Source organism: Lithobates pipiens, unplaced genomic scaffold (genome assembly GCF_037356315.1).
Source record: "Lithobates pipiens isolate NorthernLeopardFrog02 unplaced genomic scaffold, aLitPip1_a1.2 Scaffold_10, whole genome shotgun sequence".
Classification (NCBI taxonomy): domain Eukaryota; kingdom Metazoa; phylum Chordata; class Amphibia; order Anura; family Ranidae; genus Lithobates; species Lithobates pipiens.
Genome location: NW_027507686.1, coordinates 177,311,620 through 177,326,827, shown reverse-complemented (window position 1 = coordinate 177,326,827; position 15,208 = coordinate 177,311,620). Strand labels below are relative to the sequence as shown.

At 40.7% G+C, this 15,208-nt stretch overlaps 1 protein-coding gene across 3 annotated transcripts in view; it reads right to left on the bottom strand.

Moving 5' to 3' along the window:
• The window catches only part of LOC143935931 (mucin-5AC-like), a 251,510-nt gene that overhangs the window by 46,476 nt on the left and 189,826 nt on the right, over positions 1-15,208 (bottom strand). For 2 of the 3 annotated variants that reach the window (XM_077460146.1, XM_077460163.1), the window contains one exon: positions 8,922-8,962. In XM_077460146.1, coding sequence (XP_077316272.1) covers positions 8,922-8,962 — 41 coding nt within the window. The remainder of the gene's footprint in view (positions 1-8,921; positions 8,963-15,208) is intronic. The other variant, XM_077460154.1, reaches the window with a different exon arrangement.

Sequence of the window (15,208 nt, the reverse complement as noted above, 5' to 3'; positions counted from 1 at the left end):
TCTACTCTATCCTCCTCCCTCTCCTCCTCGGCTGACTCCTCCTTTTCCGCTGCTAGCATCTCTTCCGCTGCGCCGCCCAAGCTCCCCAGAACCTATTCGACATGCCAGGTGAGATGTTGCCATGCCGTGCTGCGTCTGTTTTGCCTGGAAGCCAAGAGCCACACTGGCCTGGCACTCCTTTCAGCTTTGCGTTCACAGGCAGATCAGTGGCTAACACCGCTCAATTTGACAGTTGGTAAAGTGGTGTGTGACAACGGTGCCAATCTGCTTAGCGCATTGAAACATGACAAAATCACGCATGTGCCATGCATGGCACACGTCTTTAACTTGGTCGTGCAGCGATTCCTTGTCAAATACCCTGGGGTCCAGGACATCTTGCGGCAGGCAAGGAAAATCTCGGCCCATTTCAGAAGATCTTACATGGCCATGGCTCGCCTTGCTGACATTCAGCGGCGACACAATCTGCCGGTCAGACGTCTTATTTGCGATTGCCCGACGTGATGGAACTCAACCTTCTATATGCTTGATATGCTGCTCCAGCAGAAACGTGCAGTTAACGTCTACCTGTATGAACTCTGCGGCAGAACCGGTTCTGGGGAGCTGGGTTTTTTTCACCGTGCCAGTGGCTGCTCATGCGCGACGCATGCAGACTTCTGCGCCCATTTGAGGAGATCACCAAACTGGTCAGTCACAGCCATGGCACCATCAGTGACATGGTACCTTATGCCTTCTTTATGGAGCATGCATTGCGTCGTGTCATTGATCAAGCTGTGGAGGAGCAGGAGCGGGAAGATGAGGAAGTCACAATGCTGGATGAATTCCCAGGGGGGCTACTCTATCTGAGACAAGTGAACAACAGTAGTCTGAAGAGGAGTCAGAGGAGGATGGTGCCGGGGCGGATGAGGAGGAGCAAGAAGAGCATGCTTTAAACCTTTCAGGGATCCCTGTTGTGCGTGGATGGGGAGAGGAGAATGAAGAGGACGACATTATCCTGGATGATGAGCAGGAGCCAGGCCACCACACCGCTTCCACTTTAGTGCAAATGGGGGCCTTCATGCTCCAGTGTTTTAATAGGGACCCCTGTATAAAAAGCATAAGGGTCAAGGACCAGTACTGGGTGGCAACGTACTTAGACTCCCGGTACAAACACAAAATGGCGGAAATGTTACCGCCGTCACAGAGGGCTGTCAGAATGCAGCACTTCCAGGCCTTGCTTCGAGAAATGCTGCATTTTGCTTTTGCGTGCACTGGCAGAGGAGCAATTCCCACTCCCAGAGAAGGAGTTGCGGGTACCAATCCAACAAGCCTGCAAGAAGAGGCCGGTTTGAAGATGTGTTGGTGACTTCGGATATGAGGTCATTCTTTCAGCCGACCCATCGACAGGTGTCATCCGGATCCAGCATCAGGGAACGCCTAGACCGTCAGGTGTCCGACTACATCGGGTTAACGGCCGATGTGGACGCTCTGAGGAGTGATGAATCCCTGGACTACTGGGTGGGCAGGCTTGACCTCTGGCCAGAGCTTGCCCAATTTGCAATCGAACTGTTGGCTTGCCCCTCATCCAGTGTCCTGTCCGAAAGGACGTTCAGCGCAGCAGGGGGGATCGTGACCGATAAGCGTACTCACCTAGCTCCCGACAGTGCTAACTACCTCACATTTCTAAAAATGAATGAGGCATGGATCTCAGAGGAATTCAACACATGTGACCAGTAGACCATGTATATGTCTATAAACAATTTTTTTAATCGAGCACAGAGACCTTCTTTCTTCATTTGGCTCACTTCCTTGTCCAAAAAAAGCACACCGTACTATATGCCCGTACCCTCCTCTTTGAAGAGGTTGAGCAGTGTCATATTTATACTGGGGCTGCTTATTATGAGGGGCTCCCACCATCCCTGTGCTGTGCTGACATCCTCCTGGGGCTGTACCTCTGCTGTGCATATTATGAGGGGCTCCCACCATCCCTGTGCTGTGCTGACTTCCTCCTGGGGCTGTACCTCTGCTGTGCATATTATGAGGGGCTCCCACCATCCCTGTGCTGTGCTGACATCCTCCTGGGGCTGTACCTCTGCTGTGCATATTATGAGGGGCTCCCACCATCCCTGTGCTGTGCTGACTTCCTCCTGGGGCTGTACCTCTGCTGTGCATATTTTTAGGTGCTCCCACCATCCCTGTGCTATGCTCATTATGAGGGGCTCCCACCATCCCTGTGCTGTGCTGACTTCCTCCTGGGGCTGCTTATTATGAGGGTCTCCCACCATCCCTGTGCTATGCTGACATCCTCCTGGGGCTGCTTATTATGAGGGGCTCCCACCATCCCTGTGCTATGCTGACATCCTTCTGGGGCTGCTTATTATGAGGGGCTCCCACCATCCCTGTGCTATGCTCATTATGAGGGGCTCCCATCATCCCTGTGCTATGCTGACTTCCTCCTGGGGCTGCTGATGGTGCAGGTGTCAGTGCTGTATATCATGGTGCTGATGTCAGTGCTCTCTGTCACGGTGCTGCTGTCAGTGCTGCATATCACGGTGCTGGTGTGAGTGCTTTATGTCACGCTGCTGATGTCAGTGCTCTCTATCATGGTGCTGCTGTCAGTGCTGTATATCACGGTGCTGGTGTTAGTGCTTTATGTCACGCTGCTGATGTCAGTGCTCTCTATCACGGTGCTGCTGTCAGTGCTGTATATCACGGTGCTGGTGTGAGTGCTTTATGTCACGCTGCTGATGTCAGTGCTCTCTATCACGGTGCTGGTGTTAGTGCTTTATGTCACGCTGCTGTCAGTGCTCTCTATCACGGTGCTGTTGTCAGATCACTCAATCACAGTGCAGGTGTCATTGCTGTATGTCACGCTGCTGATGTCAGTGCTCTCTATCACGGTGCTGCTGTCAGTGCTGTATATCACGGTGCTGGTGTGAGTGCTTTATGTCACGCTGCTGATGTCAGTGCTCTCTATCACGGTGCTGTTGTCAGATCACTCTATCACGGTGCAGGTGTCATTGCTGTATGTCACGCTGCTGATGTCAGTGCTCTCTATCACGGTGCTGCTGTCAGATGACTCTACCACGGTGCTGGTGTCATTACTGTATGTCACGCTGCTGGTGATCATCTCCTGCACCCTCTTCTTTGCCTACCCTGGTCCCTGACCTTCCCTCTCCTCCATTGCCTTCATACTCTCCACAGTCCTGAATTGTCACAACAATTTCCCATATAAAAAAAGAATGCTTGTAGTTGTCGATCCCAGATTCACCTTATACATGTGTTATGTCATTGGCCATGTGGTGGGACTATGTTTGCACAGCTATTAATTATTTTGTGGCTGCAAATTTGACCTGTAGGTTTGCGAAGTTCGCCTCCCATTGAAGTCAATGGGGCCCGCCGCGAACGTTCCGGTTCGTGAACTATCGGCCACATTAGCGGTCCGTGTTCGTGAAACGTCCCGTCGGAAGTTCGTCCATCACTATCTAAAACAGGGAACTCCTCTATAGATTATAACGGACAGTCTGGGATAATAGAACCAAGTACCTTATCATTTTTCTGATTCTATTTAGCATACCATACCTATCCAAACTTGCAACAGTAGTAATAGTTTCCTCTATTTCTCTTTCAAGATATCCTTTAGCATGGAATCTTTGTTTAAAAATAGATGTTTGCTGGTAATAATCTACAATTTCTGTACAATTAAGCCTAATTCGCTGTAATTGTCCTTTGGGCACCACAGCCAGGCATGATCTGAGTTGGCAGCTAGATAGAGGGATCATTTAGATTGGCCTCTTTGAAATATGTGCTAGTAATAAACCGCCCATCTTTAACGATGATATCTAAATCCAATAAATGAATTTGGGTGTCACTAGCTTCATATTGCAAAGAGATACCTCTATTGTTATCATTAAATTTAAGGAAAAAAGCTTCAAGTGAGGACAAGTCTCCCTCCCAAAGGACAGCACATTGTCAATATATCTTCTCCAGAAGTGCAACTCTCTGGGACGCTCGCTGTCTATACATTCCTGCTCCCAACGGGCCATAAAAAAGTTTGCTAAACTGGGCACAAACTTTGCGCCCATAGCAACACCACAGGTCTGCAAGAAAAATTTAACCCCAAACTAAAAATAATTCTGACCCGTTGCAAATCGTAAAAGTTCCATAATAAAATTCTTCTGTACTGAAGACAAAAGACTCATCTTGTTCAAGGTAAAAATGTACTGCTTGATGGGATATGATGGCGTAAAGAGAGGCTACATCTGCTGTCACTAGAATGCAGCCCTCTCTCCACTCGCAACCATCCTACAAGTTTATAACCTGTGTTGTATCTCTTAGGTATGAAGTAAAGGTTGAAGGTAACTATCCAAATACCTGCCAATTCTTGCTGTCACAGAGTCTATGCCACTAATAATAGGGCAACCCGATGGTTTAGCAAGATTTTTGTGAATCTTGGGCAGGTAGTACATAACTGGCACTCTCGGAACTATGGGTATAAGATAAGATTTAAAATCCCTTCTTGAAAACCATGGTCAATCAAATTAGAGAGATCTTTCCTAAATTTTACAGTGGGGTTAGAGGCCAAAGGCGTGTAAGTCTCTCGATCAGATAGTATTCTATTCATTCTTCTTTGTATTGAGATTTGTCTAAAATAACAATCCCACCCCCCTTGTCAGCGGAATGTATGACTATATCATTACGTTCACAAATCTGTTTGAGATTCGATTGAAGTTCATTAGCATTTCCAATCCTAGGGATTCTTAATGCTACTAAATCCTTCACTACAAGATCTTTGAATACCTGCACAGAAGGGGCAAAAAATCCTGGGGGATTGAAGAGAGAAGCATTAGAGAAATTGGCGTGACAAACTTGAACACTATCATCACCCTCAGCAATTATCTGGGGCACTGAATTGGTCATGATATTATTATCAGGTAGGAGAAAAGGCTTATGAACAATTTGACTGCTATTATCGATCGGATTCAAAATGAAATGTCTTTTAATATTAATTTTCTGAATACATTTATGCACATTGATGAAAGTTTTGAATTTATTAAGTTTATGTGGAGGAGCAAATTTTAAACCCTGGCTGAGAACTTTTTGTTCCCATTGGGTTAATTGGGCTAAATTCAAATTAAAAACCGCACTGATGTCTACGTCTTTCTTTTCTTTGGCCTTGACCCTCCTCCCCCTCTAATGCCTCTCTTTCTTCGTGGCCCCTTTATGCCCTGTTGTTGCCCATGGGAAAAAAAACAAGACTGACTTTCATCCATATCTTTAAAAGGAGAATCATGATAGTTTTCCCTTTGTGATATAGGATAATCACTGTATTGATGTCTCATGATGGCTTGAATATCCTCAAATCTATCTCCCTGATAGTTGGAAAAAGCTGCAAATCTATTTTGCAAAGGGATGGGTCTGTTTCTAGGGCTTTGACCACTTAAATCTGAATTGCAATTATTTACAAAATCCATAGGGTCTTCCCTATGTTCTCATTGATGCTCTCTGTGGAGGATAATTATTTTTAAAGTTATAAGCAGGACCCCTCTGATAAGGAATTCCTTTTTGATAATTATGATAGGGAACACCTTGTTGACGGGTGTTACCTTGATGTCTGTTAGGATTCTGATTGGGAAAGTTGGAATTCCCTCTGTTGTTTCTAGGGGAAAAACTCCTCAAGTTGTTCCTATCATTCACCCTATTTGGGAGGGGAGGTGGTATCATAGTGTTAGGGAATGTGGTAGGAGGAGGTTGGGATGAGGTAGCCACATTGACGTTGGCTCTCCCATCCTCCACATTTTCATCCATTTTAATTTGCCATTTAAAAATGACTTTATTGGAATAATCTGCAAAATCCCTATTGTATTTTTTCTTTTTCCTGGACTTTTGATCATTATCTTCCTTCTCCAAACATTGCCGCAATAAATCATATTTTTACTTATAGATTTCCTGATCCTTAAATGGAATTAGTTTGTCTTTAACCAAAATAATTTCATCATTCAAAACTTTGAGTTTCATTTGTTTCTTTTCTATAAGGATTTGAATGAATTTGATACCAGTTTTGTTAAAATATATAAACCAACCCTCCAAATCAGTTTCACCCTTTTGTGAGTTCACCTCCCACCTCAGACTCTGGGGTACCATTTTCTCTCATAATGTTTAAGATAGGCCACATCCCAGCTAGTATGAAGTTCAGATATTAAAAGATGTTTTAATCTAAGAAACAACCCGCATATTTCATCAGGCTGTTTTTTGTTACCATCAAAGACTCCATCAACATTTATGTTGTGTTGAGCTCTAAAATGTCAATGATGGACTGTTTAAGCAACAACGTCTAGTAGCTGGTTATATATATAATAAAGATATGAAGCCCTAAGGCTAACGATGTGCTATAACTAAAAAGAACTTGTGAAATTGACAAATAAGCTGCTAATATCAAAAAGCCCATCAAAGGAAAATCCATACATTCTTAAATAACAGTGTCCATCCAGATGAGCAGAAATGAATTTGCAAAAAGAAAATCGTGACAAAGTCTTTAAAGCAAACAAAGTTCATCCAGATCACCACTCAAAATGGATGAATAACCTGCCTACCAGAAAGTGATGACTGCTGCAGCAGTCTATGGAAGTAAGGTCTCCTTCAATGCTTATGGAAAATCTAGAGTTGCTTCATTAGTAACTCTTAAATAAGGTTGGCTTTTTCCCCTTTTTATATATATATATATATATATATATATATATATATATATATATATATATATATATATATATTTATATATAATTTTTTTAAAAAAATACATTTAAAAAAAAATGTTTTCAGGAAATACTTAATATTATTGTTCTTAATTACAGTAATCTTTTTATTATATAATGTTGTTCACTGTTGATCTTGCAGAGTTTGTGATTCTCTGAGGTCTCTCTCCTTTATATATCCTTAGACTTCGTACGTCTGAATAAACATTCCCCACTGTTTTTGTATTTTTTTAGGTTTTAAAACTATTTTCCCACTTATCTAATTTGCCATTAGTCAAATGGCGATGAGGAGTATTTAACCACTATACGTGATGACAATTTCATCCTGGCCAATCCCCAGACAATGTCTTTTTGCTGATGAAACTTGTAGGGTGGAGCCTCTGATGGTGATGTCATCACGTTCGTTATCTCCATGATGTTGGATGGGCGTGCGATATAGGAAGTAGAGTGAGACTAATGGAGATAGCGCAACTCTGGCAAATCATATCTACACTGCTTGTTTGCTGATAGATGACCTTTCTCTTGTAAGTGCAAACTTATTTTTTATTAAACCACATTTATCAACATACTTCATCATGGAAGTCTTTTTCATTTTATTTATTTCTGTACCCCTAGCAACAGCGGGAGTTCCGGATTTTCCATAAGGGTTGAAGGAGACCTTACTTCCCTAGGCTGGGTGAGACTGCTGCGGTGGTCATCGCTTTCTGTACCCCTAGCAACAGCAGGAGTTCCGGATTTTCCATAAGGGTTGAGGGAGACCTTACCTCCCTAGGCTGGGCGAGACTGCTGTGGCGGTCATCGCTTTCTGGTGTTTGCTTTGAAGACTTTGTCACTATTTTCTTTTTGCAAACTTATTCCTGCTAATTTGGATGGACACTGTTATTTAATAATTTATGGATTTTTCCTTTGATGGGACTTTGCTTTAGTTTTTCTTTTTCCCTTTGTTCTTTTTTTCACTTTGGTATTTACAATTTTTTTTTTAATGTATTTCATGAGTAATTCATACTCATATTCATACATTTATGAGTTTTAATTAGCGCTGCATCTTTTTTTTTTACATATATATTTGCATGTACCCAGGGCCGGGACAAGGGGTGGGCAGAAGGGGAGCTGCTCTGGGCAATGTGCTATCATGTATAGGTGGGAGGGCACCACGAGGAGTTGGAAGGGATTTGTGTTGGGAGGGGGAATTTGGAGGGTGGCAGAGGAAAAGAATTGTTTTAGGAGGGGAAATTAGTGGGGCTGCTAGGAATGGTGTTTTGGGGAGATTTGTTTTTTTTTGGGGGGGGATTTGTGCTCATAGGTTTGATTGGGGGGATTTGTGCCAGCAGGGGAAATTTGAAAAGGGGTTGATGTGTGCTAGGAGGGGGGCTTGGGGGTAGAATTTGTGCTGGGATGGAGATTTGGAACAAGGGGAGAAGGGGAAATTTGCAGGGTAGAGGGTCATTTTTTTTCAGGGAGTGAGATTTGTGCTGGGGAGATTTGGGAAGAGTGAGGATTTAAGCATTTAAGCTGGGAGGGGGATGAGGAGAACAATGATTTGTGCTGGGAGGGGAGATTTCAGCAGGTGAAAGATTTGTACTGGGAGGAGGGGAGATTTATGGTTAGGGGGTATGCATGCAGATTAGTGCTTAATTTGTTTTTTCTTGGGGGGGGGGGGGGGGGGGGGGGGGGGTTGCTAACACGTAATGCTCATACATCTTGGGGGGGACACAATTTGGTATGTTTTCCCCTGGGCTCTAGATGACCTTGCCCCAGCACTGCATGAACCGCACAGATCATCAAGTAGCATCCTATTATTTTTTTTAAGAAAAATCACATCACAGCGGACAAAGTGCAACATTGCAACATTTCAGAGCTATGCGGGACCCTTTCCTCCGGCATGTGAGGGAATCCCTGGTGACAATTAGGAATTCCCTCTCTTTAGAGGAATTTCCTCTCACTTACTGTATTGGCTATGGGACAAGAAGTGAAGGAAAATTTTCTCAATGAGACTCAGATGGCAAAAAAAAAAAAAAAAAATAACCTACAAGGGCCATATAGCCCTCCCTTGCTCTACTGCAAATGAAAAAAAAAAGTTTTGCTTTTAGTTCTACTTTAACATTTCAGCACAATTATATTATGTTCCATATCCTTAAGATACTACATGCTATATGTTGTTCAATCTAAAACACATTTGGATAAATTACTCACCTTATATAGTGAGCCCTCATAAACACAATCATGTGGTTCTGCTGAGAAAAATATACATGTATAAGTACCAGTAATTCACAGAAGTGACCATGAATGAGGGCAGACCAGTGCTACTTATGCCGCGTACACACGATCAAACTATCCGGCGGACAAACAAAAGGGGGCGGGGGGCTTATCGGAATACGGGAGCCCCCTTTAATCCTTTAATAAGGGGCCCCCAGATACCGGTCCTCCACCCTATGTGAATGAATATGGGGTACAATGAACCCCTACCCATTCACCTGTGAAAAAATGTAAATAAAACACAACACACAAGGGGTCTTTTCTTCCGTCTTGGGGGGTCTTTTTGCCTGACTCCTCCGCTATCTTCTGCTCTTTTGCTACTAGTGGAGGAGCCCGGCTTTCTTCTTCATCGCCGCCGCAGTCCGGGGTCTTCTTCCAACTTCGGGGGTCATGTCTTGCGACAGAAGACCGGGCCACCGGAAGTAAAAGAGCTGGAAGAAGGAGCGGAGGCCCGGCAAGAAGAACCGAAGAGGGGGACAAGCCCCCCGAAGATAAGACCCCTAAAGTCAGAAGAAGATCCCCGGACGGCACCGGCGAAGAAGAAAGCTGGGCTCCTCCACTAGTAAAAGAGCTAGCAAAAGAGCAGAAGATAGCGGAGGAGTCTGGCGAGAAGACCCCCCAAGATGGAAGAAGACCCCCGGAGCTGTGCAATAAATTATTTTTAACCCTTGTGTGTTGTGTTTTATTTACATTTTTTTCACAGGTGAATGGGTAAGGGTACATTGTACCCCATAATCATTCACATAGGGTGGGGGGCCGGTATCCAGGGGCCCCCTTATTGGGGCTCCCGGATTCCGATAAGCCCCCCGTCCGCAGACCCATACAAGGTGCTTTGGGGTGGGAGCCGCGTGGCCCCCTTTCCCCAAAGCACCCCCCATGTTGAGGGCACGCAGCCTGGTACGGCACAGGAGGGGGCGCTCGCTCGTCCCCACCCCCTTTCTTGACCGACCTTGTTGCGTGCTCGGATAAGGGTCTGATTTGGACCTGGGGGGACCCCCACGCCATTTTTTCGGTGTAGGGCTTTCCTTTTAAGTCCATACCAGGTGACGGGCCAGCGACTTCGCTATTCCCGGCTACCTGGAGCCGCGCTCAAAATTAACAGACTTTTCTCCGTGCGGCAAAAGTCTATTCATTTCAAAAGTACGGTGGACTAGCACACACGCGGCCGTATTGTCCGCCGGACTGCGAGTCGGCGGACACATTTTGAGTCAAAATTACTTTCTAAATCTGCCAGACTTTTGGGTAAAAAAAAGTCTGTTGGAGCCCACACACGGGCAGATTGTTTGGCGGACTCGAGTCCGCCGGACTTTTCCGCCGGATAGTTTGATCGTGTGCACGCGGCATAAGAGAGACACATATAAAGAACAGTGGCGTAAACATCTGTCAATGTCAATGAGACTGTTTAGAGTTAACCAATAAGAAGACCCTAATGAAGAGTAGACATGTGCAAAAGGAAAAAAATTTGTTTAGTTTTGTTTAGTTTTAATTCCTTAATTAATTAATTTAGTTTAGTTATATTCGTTAAATTCGTTTTCGTATTTCCTTTAGTTTTCTGCTGAATTCGAAAAATCGGTCACATTCGAAAATATTTCAACCAAATTCGAAAATATTTCTACTGAATTCGAAATGATTTCAACATGATTCGAAATGATTTCAAACGCATTTGAAACCATTTCAACCGGATTCGAAAATATTTCGTGGCCGGCCACGTGGCACTCGTGTCAGGTCACGTGGCACTCGTTACAGGTGTCGTGGCAAGTGGACAATACACAACTTGTGGCAGGTGACATGGCAAGTGGACAATACACAACTTGTGGCAGGTGACGTGGCAAGTGGACAAATACAATACACAACTTTTGGCAAGTGGACAATGACATACAGCATATGCACTTGCCTTGCGATCGACATCTGTGACTCCTTCAATCAGGCATGCTGACAACTTCGTTGATACCATAAATATAAATTAAATAAGATGCGTATTTTTTTTTGCACTGGTACACTGCAAGTATGAAAAGTTGATGTGACAGATATATATAAGTAAGTATAAGTAACTAACCATCTTCCAAAATTTCTAATTCAAATCGAAAAGATTAGAACAGAATAGAAAAAAATAATTTAATAGAATAAAATAGAAAGAATATACAACCATCTTCTGAATTTCAAATTTGAATAGAATACATTTGAATTTCGAATAGTATGAATTCAAATTTTTAAATGAATTCATTTTAAATTTGAATAGAAAAGATTATAATAAAATAGAAAATAGACTAGAAAAACGATAGAACAGAACAGAATAGAATATATTATATATTATTCTGTTCTGTTCTATTGTTTTTCTAGTCTATTCTTTAATATTCTATTAAAATCTTTTCTATTCAAATCAAAATCATTATATACTAAATTCGAGTTTCGTAAGATGGTTATATATATATATATATATATATATATATATATATATATTTCTGACATTTGAATTTCGTATAGAATGAATTCGAATTTGAATAGAAAAGATTAGAAAATAAATAGAGAATAGACTAGAACAATAGAACAGAATAGAATATAGATACTATCTATTTCATTTTACATTTTTTTGCATGTTACCATTTGTTTTAATAAGATCTCCTGCAGACTATTAGCATCTGTTTCATTTTTTGCAGATCTCCTGCAGACTATTAGTATCTATTTCATTTTTTTTGCATCTCCTGCAGACTATTAGCATCTATTTCTTTTTTAGCAGATCTCATGTAGACTATTAACAGCCATTTCACTTCTTTTTTTGCAGATCTCCTGCAGACTGTTAGAATCAATTTCATTTTTCTTTTTTTTTTTGCAGATTACTATTTATTTCCATCAGATCTCCTGCAGTATATTAACATCTATTTCTTTTTTTGCAGATCTCCTGCAGACTATTAGCATCTATTTCATTTTTATTTTTATTTTTTTGCAGTCGTTTCCTTTAGATATAGATGCTAATAGTCTGCAGGAGATCTGCAAATCATGAAATATATGTTATTATACTGCAGGAAATCTGATGGAAATAAAAAGTAATCTCCAAAAAATAATTAAATTGATTCTAACAGTCTGCAGGAGATCTGCAAAAAAAAAGAAGTGAAATGGCTGTTAATAGTCTACAGGAGATCTGCAAAAAAAATAGATGCTAATGGTCTGCAGGAGATCTGGTTAGAAAACAAAATAGATACTAATAGTCTGCAGGAGATCTGCAAAAAAAAAATAGATGCTAATAGTCTGCAAGAGATCTTATGGAAACAAATAATAATATGCAAAAGAAATTAAAAATGAAATAGTTAGTATCTATATTCTATTCTGTTCTATTGTTTTTCTAGTCTATTCTCTATTTCCATTCTAATCTTTTCTATTCAAATTCAAATTCATTCTATACGAAATTTAAATGTCAGAAAGAAATATATATATATTATAAAACCACCGTCTTCCGAAATTTGAATTTAGTATATAATGATTTTGATTTTACTAGAAAAGATTTTAATAGAATATAAAAGAATAGACTAGAAAAACAATAGAACAGAACAGAATAAAATATAATATATTCTATTCTGTTCTATCATTTTTTCTAGTCTATTTTCTATTTTATTATAATCTTTTCTATCCAAATCTAAAATTAATTAATTAAAAATTTTGAATTCATACTATTCGAAATTCTAATTTATTCTATTTGAAATTTGAATTTCAGAAGATGGTTGTATATTCTTTCTATTTTATTCTATTAAATTATATTTTTTTTCTAATATTTTCCATTTGAATCAGATATTTTGGAAGATGGTTAGGGACTTACTTATATACATCTGTCACATCAACTTCTCATACTTGCAGTGTACCAGTGCAAAAAAAACACACACATCTTATTTCATTTATATTACTTTTCTGCAGAAGAGAATGACATTTTGTGACCCGACTTTGGGGCCATGTATCTCGGGCCACTTATAGCTAGGAACCCCAAAATTGGTATGCAAACACAGTAGAACTAGCACTACAACATATCCACTTATATTCTCTATTTCCATTCTGATCTTTTCTATTCAAATTCGAATTCATTCTATATGAAATTTGAATGTCGGAAAGAAATATATATATATATATATATATATTATAAAACCACCATCTTCCGAAATTTGAATTTAGTATATAATGATTTTGATTTTAATAGAAATTGGTATGCAAACACAGTAGAACTAGCACTACAACATATCCAAATTTGGGGTTTCTAGCTCCAAGTGACCCCAAAGTCAGGTCGCAAAATGTCAAGCACTTTTCTGCAGCAGAGAATGACATTTTGCGATTATAATAAAATAGAAAATAGACTAGAAAAATTATAGAACAGAACAGAATAGAATATATTATATTTTATTATGTTCTGTTCTATTGTTTTTCTAGTCTATTCTTTTATATTCTATTAAAATCTTTTCTATTAAAGTCAAAATCATTATATACTAAATTCAAATTTCGGAAGATGGTAGTTTTATAATATATATATATTTATTTCCGACATTCAAATTTCGTATAGAATGAATTTGAAATTGAATAGAATTTGAATAGAAAAGATCAGAATGGAAATAGAGAATAGAAGTGGATATGTTGTAGTGCTCGTTCTACTGTGTTTTCATACCAAATTTGGGGTTCCTAGCTATAAGTGGCCCCGAGATACATGGCCCCAAATTCGGGTCGCAAAATGTCATTTTTTGAAAATTTGATTCGAATTTCGCTTGAATTCGTTAGCATTGTAATTCAGTAATTTGGATGCATCCGAATGTCCGAATAATGAAAATTCGTCCGAATTTCGATTCGGAACGAAACAGAATGTGCATGTCTAATGAAGAGTTATTATGCATGGTGTGGCTAAATTAAAATGACTAGATCATTACTACTGTCTGATCACTGTACCAATTCTTTCTCTTCTAATCATAGCATGTCTGTAAAATTTCTACCGATTTTTTTGTCACTAGTCCAAAATCCTCCAAAATTTTCAATGAACAATCCACAAGAGGGCACAGCTTACAGAAATGTTCCATCCTCTGCCTTCTAGAGAATTATCTGTAGGACTTTATGAAGAATTAATACTGACTAATGACAATGTTTTTTTACAGCCAAACTTAAGGCAGACAAACTGCCTCCCTGGCATTTATCCCTGAACATCCCCTTGGTCCCCTGGGCACCTTAACACCATTAGGTACAGTGTTCTGCCCTGTTTGTCTGAAGCCTTCCAGAAACGTTGATAGGCTGCTAGTAGCAAGGCCAGATGCTGCATCACTCCCTCCCAGGCACATTCAAATGCATAGTAGATAGGTGGCCTTGTGTGCAAGGGACATAAAGTGCACTTGTGCCAGGACTATGGACAATAAAGTAGTTTATTGTCCTTGACAGATGGTAAAGGAGCTTATATCATGCCATTCCTGACCATTCATTGCTTTTACTGTAAATTCTGGTTTCAATCAATTTGCAACAGCTTAGAAACATGTGTTGTAGTTATATTAGAAGTCTCACAGGCTGCTGAGATTTTGGTGCAATAGAAAGCAATAACAAAAACTAGGTTGGGTTCACACAATGCCTTACAGCATTAGTGTGATGTGATACCATTAATTCTGAATGGCACCCCAATGCACCTTACAGTGCACTTTTGTTACAGAGTACCATAATGCTGTCACTGGTCTTCTGCTGCCACCAATCTCTTGATCTTTAAAGAAGGAGGTACATGAAACCCTGAAAACATGTTGGCAGCATTTTACTTTAACACAAAGTCTAATAGCTCTTTGTCAAAGGTGCACCTGACGCTTCATGGATCAAGTCCAGTTTTGCTGAGAACCAGGAGCCCACCTGATGAGTCCAGTGACCAAGATCTATCAAATGTCTCCATACACACCCACCTTCCAAATCCTGTAATTTTGATTCCCAGCCACCTAATATCACCTCAAAAAAGAGTCCAGCAGCACCCAACACACCTGTTTTGTCAGTAGCAAACACTAAGTGCAATAATGTTATACATAGAAAAAGGGCAATATGGTAATGTCCATCAGTCAGACATAAATACAGGAGTGTGATGGTCTTAAAATGTAACACTAACACAGATGGTACTCACAGAACCCCTAGTCTTTAGTACTTAAAGAGGTCCATAAAACAACACTGGGCATGTCCTCTGACCAATTTAAGCTCTGGCCTTTGAAGTCGCTAGTGCTGTGCCCTATCCTTTGTGC